The 11076-nt window shown below is 43.1% G+C and overlaps 1 protein-coding gene across 2 annotated transcripts; it reads left to right on the forward strand.

Annotated features, from left to right (window-relative positions):
* The first annotated feature begins 3938 nt into the window (after positions 1-3938).
* CBLL1 (Cbl proto-oncogene like 1) lies at positions 3939-10725 on the forward strand. Of its 2 annotated transcripts, none has more exons than XM_059816827.1 (6): positions 3939-3951; positions 6735-6902; positions 7258-7358; positions 7620-7703; positions 8546-8619; positions 9166-10725. In XM_059816827.1, exons 1-6 carry the CDS (start codon positions 3939-3941, stop codon positions 10205-10207), a joined length of 1482 nt encoding a protein of 493 aa, XP_059672810.1. In that variant the 3' UTR covers positions 10208-10725. The 2 variants fall into 2 exon arrangements, with proteins under 2 accessions (XP_059672810.1, XP_059672811.1); XM_059816828.1 differs by having other exon boundaries at positions 7261-7358.
* Positions 10726-11076: the final 351 nt, after the last annotated feature.

An 11076-nucleotide genomic window follows, 5' to 3' on the forward strand; every position in this document is an offset into this window, starting at 1 on the left:
AATTCCTTAAATTGCTGCAGGTTGTTAGATAACTGAAACAGGTGACAGGTGAAACAGTCACACGAACAGAAAACGGCACTGAACTACTATAAAACTTCAAATAGGATAAGTTTCAATAGAAAAGACCCTTGGATATGGGTTCATTAGTTCTGTATTAATCCCATTGTAGCAAATCATGCACTACTATTAATGATTGTCCCTAAAATGAAGTATACACAGAAGATTAGTTTGGCTAGGTTACATATCTTTCATCAAGAGGCAGATCATGACATAAATTAGATTAATGAAAACCTTAGTCCCCAAGTACTTAATGGAATCTGTAGAACAGGCTGCTACTGAGTGCAAGTAAGAAAGTCAGAATGTGACCTAGTATAGAGGTATGTTTTTTTTAAAATGGAATATAGGTGTTTATTTAGTTTAATGAATAGTTATATTTTTATATAGCATTTTTTTCTTTTAATATTCTACATCAAACTGCTGCTGTTCTTTTACATGTGACAGTCCATAATGCAGACGTGCAATAATTTACAAAAGATAAAGGATTTGACCTGCAAAACTTTAATCCTTACTTTAGGACTATAGAAGATGGATATGCAGGAAATCAATGTTCTTACGTTTCATGAAGAAGAAATGTGTTTTGATGGAAAACAGACTGCTACCTTAGTTTTTTTAGCACTACATTAATTTTTTAAATGGAAAAAACCCTGCATGGTGAGGGAACAGATAATAACAAAAGTGTAAGAAATGTCCAGGTATAAAATCCCTTTAGGTTTCATAATGTGGGCTAATTCGCTTCAGTATGTTCACATATTTAAGTCTCCTTATTTGATTACATCAGAGAAAATTTCCTATATCATACTGCACAGAGAAGATTTTTACTGCAAGTAATGTAGCGGAAAATCTCAGGTGAAAAGCTAAGCAGTAAATAAATTATTCTGTCCTAAGCACCTGAGTGAACTCCCTCAAAATCAGTGAAAAAAATCCTATAACCTTCAGTCAGTTGGACAGTATCTTACACAGTCGGTAACAGCACCAGACTGACACCTTCATTCTCTAATCAAGGCAAAAACTTCAGTCCTCATGACAGTCAGTGAAGTTTCTCATTTCAAATGCAGTAGAGGCTTGAACCTAGATATTGATGTTCCAGTCCAAGCCAGCAAAAACACACGTTTGCATTTAGAAGTAGACACGTGCCATTTGTAGGTCAGATTGGCATCTCCACAAGCTGAGAATTAGGCATGTGTTTAAGCGTCAAATCAGACTGACCTGCACCTCCCCAGATGGAAGTATTAATTTCTGTTTACACTAATGCTTAGGCTCAGGCTGTGATTTGACAAATCATGGTTTCAGCACTACCTGTCCTCGTTCTCTCCCCTTCCGTTCGCCAGCCTAATGCAGGAGGTCGGCACTTCTGCCCACACTACTGGCAAAGCTTTTCTATCAGGCTGCGGCCCCAACTTAACATTAACCTGAATATAAGCCACTGTTGCCAGTGCACACAGCAGATAGCGATGAAGGACAAGGCCAGCAACATGTTTCTCAGAAGCTGTATTGCTTTTCTGAAGTGGATGTACGTTTTATGTAAAAAGTAAAAGTAAAATATTCTACCTGGGACTGGTAAGTGAGCTTTCAGCTAGTTTTTATGCAGAACACATACTATGGAAAAGATGGTATAAAAAATGTTAGCAGTGGAATTTTTTTTTCCTCAAGAGAACATCTGCACTGTGAAGTTTGGGTATAGATTCTTACTTGACAGAAATGTGGGCTTACGTTATTTTTTGAACCTTCTCCAGTTCTTGTCCATACAGGTATTTAGAAAAAGCAATTAAATATTTAACAGTCTTCCAGTTTCCTTTCCAAATGTGACAATTCAGGTGGAATTAATTGTGATAAAATACAATGCAATGCACTTATTCTTGGCCTGACTATTTCTTCATGGCATGGTTGTATTTGTTCTTGATTTAACTGGCACAAAATATTCAAATCTTCCAGAAAAATAGCATTGTACACAAAGCCTACAGCTACACAGAACAGTAAGAGGTAACATGCAGAAGGCATTCAAACACCTTTCTCAGTGGGTCAGGGGGTATGTGCTTTTTAGTTTTCTATCTATGTACCCATCAAAATGAAGGATACCAAAATACTGGATTTTGTAATGAAGCTAAAATTCTATACAATGTCGTACTAATTCAAACATCCGTAAGTAATGCAACTAGATGTGCTTATCTTTTTCCAGTACAATGAAGTGGTATTTTTGTATGCATTTTGAGTATTACTGTCTTTGCATGTCAGGTATTAAATTTGGAGATGTATTTTAAGTTTTTTACCCTTTTGAAAAGCTGCACTGTAAAAGTAATTGTATTCATTAACTACAAAATAAAGTTGTGCATACTGAAAACATGCTCTGTGCATACTGAAAACATGCTCCATGCATCTGCATGTTCGTTTTTTTTTTAAACTCTTCCCTTTGTGAATTCTTATTATGGGGAAATAAAGTATATTATGCAGGGATCAGTGTCATGGCTCCCTTGGGTCTGCCTTTTGAGGAACAACAAAGACAAAAGGGAAAACCTGTTCCCTCTGGCCTTGTGGGGATAAGACAAGAAACATTAGGCTTAATGGCAGCTTTTAAATGTTAAGGCTATAAAGACAATGAGAGACATTGTCTGTAGGGACACAAGATCCCAATCCCGGAGACTTTTAGTGAGACAGCCACCAATCTGAAGTGTGTGGAGTAGAGTTGCCTGTACTTTAGGATTGTGGAAGGACTGCTTAAGGCCACTTTCTACCCTATAACCTCTGATTTAATTGTGTTTATATTCCTTTCCTTTCTTCAGTGCTATGGCAGCACTTCGTAAAGACAGTATCCCACTGAATTACATAGGATTTACAAAATTCTAAGTTTATGGAAGTTACACAAAGCAGTCTCTTGAGGTAGTGAGCTCTATTGCTGTGAAGCTTTAGGGTGAACTGGAGGTCCACTGTTCGATCAAGCCATTGGCGTTTCTATAGCCCCGATTGTCAGGAATCTGCCGTTTCCATGGTAAAACATGAGGCTGACCATTAGCAGCTGAGAGAGGTCAATGTGGCTTCAGATTTGTCCAATTTCTTGGAAGCCCACACCATATAAACCCCCCTCCCACCGAGCCCGCAGGCAGGGCTGTCACGGCTCCGGAACAGAAAGATCCCTCTCATGTTTAATTTCAATCTTCTCCAAGAAGCCACAGGGTCATGCCTCCTATTTCCAACTACTCTTCCCTGCTGCGGCTCCAAGCCCTTCCGAAGCCCGGCATCACCTCAGACACCCAGGCGAGACCGCGTGCGAATCCCGCCCAGAGCCGCTGGAAGGGGTTCCCAGCGGGGCAGGAGCCCCCACAGCCCCGGGCGGGCCCCGAGGGGGACGCACAGCACACCCGCCAGCGCCGCCAAGGCCTGCAGCGCCTGACCGGAGCGCACAGACGCTCCTCACCTCCGCGCCGCCGGGCAGTGCCCGGGAAGGCCCGGTCGCCCCGCGGCTCCCAGCAGGGAGTCGCCCACCCCCGCCGCCGCCATGTCCGCGGGCGCCCCCCCAGCCCCGGCTCCCGCCGCAGCGCGCAGGCGCAGCGCATACAGCACTACACACCCCAGGGAGCAGCGGTCCGCCAGCCGCGATCCCGGCAGGCACTGCGGAACAGCCGCGCCTTCCTGCCCGGCCGCGTCGCAGAGCCTGTCGGGAACGAGGGTCCCGCTGCGGCGCGGCGCGGCGCCGCTCCGCTGAAGCTGCCCCGTGGGCTCCACTATGCCCTTACTGCCCTGCGGCGGCACGGCCGCTCTACAGGGGCGCAGCGAGCGCAGTACCGCAAACACTTCCCCACTGCGCACTTTTTCACGCCCCCCCGCGCGTCTCCTGGCCGCTTCCGGCCGCACCCTTCCGCTCCCACAGTGCCCTGCGCCGAATCATGGACCACAATGGTGAGGAGGGGAGAGGCCGGGAGACGCATTTATACCCGTCCCTCCCTGGGCCCGCTTTGCGCTACCGGGCGGGGAGCGGCCGCGCGTGGGGCCGCCGGGTGCGGGGCGGCGCCAGGGTGGTGGCGGGATGCGGCCCGGCGCCCGGTAACGCCGGCGGGGCCCAGGTTCGCCGCGGTTTCCCGCGGCCCGCGCGGCGGGGCCTGGTCTCTCCCCTCAGCACCGGGCTCGCAGTCGCCTCCGCCCCCGGCCGCCGTGCGCCCTCCAACGGTCGCGCCCGGCGGCCCCGCCTCCACCCCCACGGCGCTCGGCCCCTGCCCCCGCCCCGAGGGAGGCTCAGCCACCGGCCTGGGGGGCCGCTCCGCGCCTGGAGGCCCCTCTCCCGTCCCGGGGCGGGCTGCGGAGCGCGGGGGGGGTTGACGCAGCGTCTGGCGCGGCTGCTGGCGGCGGCGGCTGCGCGCTGTCGGGCCGCGCCGGGGAGGGCGGGCGGCCAGCGCTGAAGAGTCCGGTGTGTCCGGAGCCCGCGGGCCTGCAGCAGGTGGATGAAGCCTGTAATGTTTCGGAGGTGGCGGCGAGGCGCTTGTTTGCCCGCTGCGTTTCCCGAGATCGGTGCCGATAACGGGTTTTCTGGTTCCGTAGTTGTGCTCTGGAGAGGAAACTTTCTCATGTGCTTAAATTTGGTTTTGTAGATTTGATACTTTGCTGGTTAGCATGCTGGCATAATCTAATGAGTAGATGAGTGGACATGGGGCTTTTTTGCTAGGGTATTTTTGGGTTTTTTTGCTTTCCCTTAGCAAAGATTGCATTATAAATTTTTATGTACAAGGTATAATATTTGAGCTATATTTATGAATTTAAAAAAAAAGAAATACAAAAATAAAACTTGAGAAAAGTTGATGAAGGTGACAGTTCAGGAGGATGTATCACCTCAATTAGAGCTTCTCTAAGTAGTCTTAACAATTTCAGTATGTGTTTTATATTTTTTTCTGGACTTAATCCTGCTAGTTATGCTTACACAGAGTGCAGTTTATTATCCTTCCATGAAACACGAATGACTAATAAACTTGCTATTTGGATTAGTTGAGCAGCTAACTCATGTAAATATTCGCAGCTTGCAAAGTTATACGGAAGGCACGCGTCAGAACTTAGTTGTTTCCTGTTGGCAGTTCAATGGACTGAATAATACACAAGTTTTGGGTTTTTTAAAATTTGTTTTAGTTATCTCTATTTGCAAATGGATTGAGGTCCTACAGAGACTTTTTCTGGTCTGTGGTGGTTCGTTTTTGTGTATTCTGGTAGAAAACAGAATTTCCCAACGAGTGGAAAATAGACAGCTTTAGCATTATTGTCTCTGTTCTAGTCCAGCAGTCTCTGGGGAAGCCTGGTGTAGTTGTATGTTTGCTGGGTCATCTGTTTAGCCAACAGGACGGCCTAAACAAAAACAACAAATGAGGAAAAGTAAAACCAGGCTTTATTGTTTTTGCCTTCTTACATACTGCCTTTTAGAGGCAAACATGTCAACAGCAGTGCTAAGAGGAATAAATACATTTGATCTATCAGAGGAAATTGAGGCTCTTGATTTTGAGGTAAAGTGACTGTCAGGGCACAGTCCCAATTTGAAACTTTGTTGCAGTTCCTAGTTTTAGTGGTAGCTGCTGAATAACTTAGAGCAATCCCCTTTTTCCTTTATTTTTCTTGTTTTTTCTCCTACTTGTACTGTGTGGGGTGGTTATAGGCTTTGAGGGACAGTAGTTTGTGAGGCGTCGTGCAGAATTGTGCTAATGGGGCCCTACTTTTGGTGTGTAGATGCTACCATGCTATAATCCTTTGGGGCCTCAGTGATCATTCCAGGGCTGCAGTTCCATATCAAGTGGAGTGGCAGGGCTTGCAGTCTAACAGCTTGTGGCACACGCCTTTGAGGCTGAGCACGTCCAGCTTTGAAATGCCTGTCAAAATGGCATTCTCATTTAAAGGGAAAGTCAGCTGGGTAGATTCGCAAAGGACGTAATTTTATTTGGGTATGAATGAGGTGCTGTGCAGTGGTTTAAGGTAGACTTACTGGAAGTTGAGGGAGTTGCACCCCCTTCATTAGTGTTGCTTGTTGCAATACCCCATCTAGATTTTCTCTTGGAGCCTGTATCTACTGATGCATGTATCAGGCTATTTCTTGCTTCCTTTGCCCCGCTGCTCAGATTTAAATGTGGTTAAAGAGAATTCTGTATGTAGTGGGGAACAATAGTTTTCAGTGTAGCAAGGTTACTACTACATACTCTTAAGTACTGATAATTTTGTGATACTTTATGCTAAACTTCAAGTGATATGTCAAGATGCTGAGTTAATATGGAAACTAGTTTCCTTCCAACTTTATAAACAATTTACATAAATTGTAAAAATTATCTTTTCTCATAAGAAATGCATGCTGTCAAGGTTGTACAAAGAATTGACTCTTCAGTACTATTCACTCTGTGAGAGGAGCTATACAGTTAATGTTTTTTTTCCTGTTGTGGAGAAATGACAGATGAGCTAACTTATTTTAAAATACCTTTATTTTTAGAACTAGATTTCCTGAAATCACGGTTGTTCCCAATACAATTTTGTGACTTGACTTCTAGAAGAAATCGTATGTGAAGATATTTATTTCCTAGTGATTAAACTTTGATATGTTGTATGAATCTTAAACAAGCTTTAAAAATTATTTTTCTTAAAATTCTTCTGTTAATATTTAGCCTCTTTAGAAACTATTAGGTCAGTGAAAAATTACATAAACTTTTTTTTTTCATTCATAGACAATGATTTGCAAGGAACAAATAGTTCAGGATCATTGGGTGGTCTTGATGTTCGGAGAAGAATCCCTATAAAGCTTATCTCAAAACAGACCAATAAAACCAAACCTGCACCTCGAACTCCAAGAAATATGAACAGGATGCCTTCAAAGACACAAGCTGGTGATGAAGGTAAATTAATATAAATACTAGCCCTGTAGTAGGGAAGTGTGTTATTCTGCAGTATTGTTCAAGACTTCATTCAGTCTTGGAGACTTAGAGTCCAAGGTTCTTTCCAAGTACAAAACAAGTTTCAAATTTCCGGGTACTGCTGAACTATAAGGATTAAATGGTGCCCATTCCCAAAACAGACTGTCTTACTATTTTCACTGTACCTTTCTGTAGAATGGGCACAGCAGATCAGAACTGCTGTCGCATTTCTTCATGATTTCAGTATAGAATGACACATGCTCTTAATAGCAGCTGGTGTCAGTTAGGAAAGCATTGTGGTTGGCTCGTGTGTTTCTTCTCTTTCTTCTTTCCACAGAAGAATTTGATTATAACGAAGAGGAGCGATACGAATGCAAAGGAGGTGAAATGTTTGGCAATCAAAGGAGGTTCCCTGGACCCATCTTTTGGGACTATAAGGTAAAGTCATGGATGGGAAGTAGTGAATCTTTGTCTGTGAATCATACCAAACTGTAGGTAGTCCTGGTAGATACCTTCTTAAATAAAAGTGCTTCCATTACTTTTGACTGACTGAAAATACATCCTCTGCTTTCTCATGTTTGTAGTTTTCTTGCTTCCTTCTCAACTAATTCAGAAATAATGGCTGTGTTGGTGATAATTGAAATGAGAAGCTTTAGTGATGTTGTGTTTTGTTCTCCCACCCTCTTCTCTATCTATCAGATAAACTTGCTGGGGGAAAAGGATGACACACCAGTCCATTTCTGTGATAAGTGTGGATTGCCCATCAAAATGTATGGACGCATGGTGAGTGACATTATCAGTGGAAGATGCAGCCATAGTTTCCCTTTACGTAAAAATACGTTTTACTATGTCTCTATGGGGCCGCTAGAGGTTACTGATTTCAGCAGGCCTCTGAATGAACAGCAGAAGAGTATCAGGATGGAACCAGGGGCCTTCATTGCTGAAGTGTTTATTGTTCCATCTGTCTGGTTGATTTCACTTTCCCCCCCTGATCTAATAAGCTTGAAAATGTTAAACAAAAAAGTCAAAACACTGTCACCAACAAAAAACCTTCAAGTTCAGTAGCTTTTGACCTTACATAACTTAGCTTTAAAAATAAGCTCTTTATCTCAATTAAAGACTTGCAGTGAAGTTAGAAAACACTGTTCACTTTTATGTCCCTTTAAAATTAATGTAACAAAATCCCTGAGATTAATTTACATTTTTAAGTGTGATGTAACAGGCTTCAGGGTCTGACTTAATGACAGTTAATGCTTTTAAAACTTTCCTTCCTTGCCAGCAAGATGAGTGTAATTAGATTGCATATGTAACTTCTGTAAATGTTCAGTGTTGGTATTACTGCAAGACTTAAACTTTCGCCTATATATTTTTGCCAGCTCTTAAAAAAAAAAAAACCACCCCAAACAAACCTAACCCAAAAAAACCCAAACTCAACACAAACTGTTTTAGAACGTTTCTATGCAAAGATGCGGTATGCTGCTAAGTACCACTATGCCTGTTCAGCTCATAGGTAACTTAGTTACTTCTATTATTAGAAATTGCGTGCTGGAGGGAGGAACTGTGTTCTGCAAAATGACAGAGATATTTATATACAGTGTCTTAACAGAGCCATTTTTTGTCTCTAGATACCTTGCAAGCACGTCTTCTGCTATGACTGTGCTATACTACATGAGAAAAAGGGAGACAAGATGTGCCCAGGGTAAGTTATCTCAAGATTTGTTATTAAAGGAAATGTAGGAAAAGTGACTTATTTCAGATACTGTGTTAACATGGTTCTTATTTACATACATTTAGCGGAGGCAGTACTCTTTACTACACCACTTGATTATAGTTTTGTATACCATATTTTGAGATTGTAAGAGATCAGTGTTTACTTTGCTGTTTAAGTATTTGTGTAGATAGCACGTTATTGCTCTAATTTGAAAAGGAAGAAATGGCAGTTTAATTTACTTAATGAGAGTGACTCTTGGTAAGTCTTAATGCGCAGAAGGAATTTGTGAGAGAGAGCGATGCTCTTTATAAATTTCCACCTCAGGAAATTTTTATGTTCTTTCCTAGTTGTGTTTGGAGACTTAAAAACTAGATGAACTTCAAAATCAGTAAAATGTTTCTTTCATTGCTACAGTGGGGAAAAAACTGTCAGTTCTAATTTGGGTAATTATGGTAAGCTGGTTGACTTTTAACAAAAAAAAAGCAGATTGAGCTCTCTGTGATGACAATAAACCAATGTTGTCTTCCGATTTAGCTGTAATGAACCTGTGCAGCGAATCGAGCAGTGTGTACGAGGGTCTCTCTTCATGTGTAGCATTGTTCAAGGGTGCAAGAGAACTTACCTGTCACAGAGAGACTTACAAGCTCACATCAACCACCGTCATATGAGAGCTGGAAAGCCTGTTACTCGTCCTCCAATTGAACCTGTACATCCTCCTATTGCCCCACCGCCTGCCGAAATTCCTGAGCGTTTCATAATGCCACCTGAGAAACATCACATGAGCCACATTCCGCCAAAGCAGCACATCATGATGCCACCACCTCCTTTACAGCATGTGCCACATGAGCATTATAACCAGCCACATGAAGATATTCGTGCACCTCCTGCAGAGATGTCAATGGCTCCACCGCCACCTCGCCCAGTCAGTCAGGACACCTTCCGCATTTCAACGAGAAAACACAGCAACTTAATAACTGTCCCTATTCAGGATGATTCGAATTCAGGTGCTCGAGAACCACCTCCACCAGCCCCCGCACCTGCTCATCATCATCCTGAATACCAGGGTCAACCAGTGGTATCGCACCCGCATCATATTATGCCTCCACAGCAACATTATGCACCACCCCCGCCACCACCTCCACCAATAAGCCATCCGCTGCAGCATCCTCCCCAGGCAGCAGGTACTCCTCACATGGTATATAGCCAAGCTCCTCCACCACCAATGACCTCTGCTCCTCCTCCAATAACCCCGCCACCTGGACATATAATTGCCCAGATGCCACCATATATGAATCATCCTCCTCCAGGACCTCCCCCTCCTCAGCACGGAGGCCCCCCTGTAAATGTAAATGCACCCCCTCCCCATCACTATAATCCTAACTCTTTGCCACAGTTCAGTGAAGATCAAGGAACGCTTAGTCCCCCTTTCACACAGCCTGGGGGAATGAGTCCAGGGATATGGCCAGCTCCAAGGGGGCCGCCTCCACCTCCAAGGATGCAAGGGCCTCCTGCTCAGGCCCCGCTTCCTGGACCACACCACCCTGATCAAGCCAGATACAGACCCTATTACCAATGATACGAGCAATTACATGAATAGAGAGTGCTATGAAGAGGATAAAACTATATATAACAGCCTTTTAATTAATTGTTTTGGGGTTATTTTGTTGTGATTTTTTTTTTAAATAGTCATTTTGACTGTAAGACATTTTGGGGTTTGAATCTTAAATGATTTTTAAGCCTTGGCCGTAGGACTCAAATACTGACTTCAGATATTCTGTAGCGCTATAAAACAAGTGGCTTAGTAGACCACGGTTGCATCTTAATAGAACTTCTGTCGCTAGTGTGGCTAAATTGTCCTAAGATGAACACTTGTAATATTACTTCCTGGAGAAAATGAATATGTCTTGTACCATTCTGAATATTGTTTTTGTTAAATCCAGTGTTTAGTTTCACTTGTGATATGTTTTTGTTAACCTGTGTACAATAATTAAATTGAAATATGGTTGTAAAAGTGGTGGGTTTTTATATGATGTTAACACAGACATAGTTCTGGGACACCATTTCGGCACTAATACTTTCCAAATGGGCAGCATAATGAAATATTAAGGGAACTTTAATATTTCTCCTACTAATAGTTACCATTACTTATAATGAGTTCAGGCTATGGTGAATTCATGGCACTAGAAATCAGACATGCAGAATACTGCATTTCAGCTTTTTCTTTCTTTTTTTTCTTTAAATTTATGCAGCGAGATAAATTTATCAGAAATGCAGCTTTGGACATGACATGAAACCATGTAATAATGTATTGTGGGTTTTGGTGGGGGTTTTTTTGTTGATTGGGTTTTTGGTTTTTTTTGTTTGTTTTAAAGCTAGTTTTGGTTCAGAAGGTTCTGTTTACATGTACACTACTCACTGGATTTGAATTCAAACTATTGTGTTTAC

The sequence above is a fragment of the Gavia stellata genome, chromosome 4 (genome assembly GCF_030936135.1).
Source record: "Gavia stellata isolate bGavSte3 chromosome 4, bGavSte3.hap2, whole genome shotgun sequence".
Taxonomy (NCBI): domain Eukaryota; kingdom Metazoa; phylum Chordata; class Aves; order Gaviiformes; family Gaviidae; genus Gavia; species Gavia stellata.

Excerpts from the sequence above, each read along its gene's own strand:
- CBLL1 (XM_059816827.1), top strand. Across the intron at positions 7,704-8,545 it reads TCAAAATGTATGGACGCATG|ATACCTTGCAAGCACGTCTT; the intron begins GTGAGTGACATT and ends TTTTGTCTCTAG. Across the intron at positions 8,620-9,165 it reads GGAGACAAGATGTGCCCAGG|CTGTAATGAACCTGTGCAGC; the intron begins GTAAGTTATCTC and ends CTTCCGATTTAG.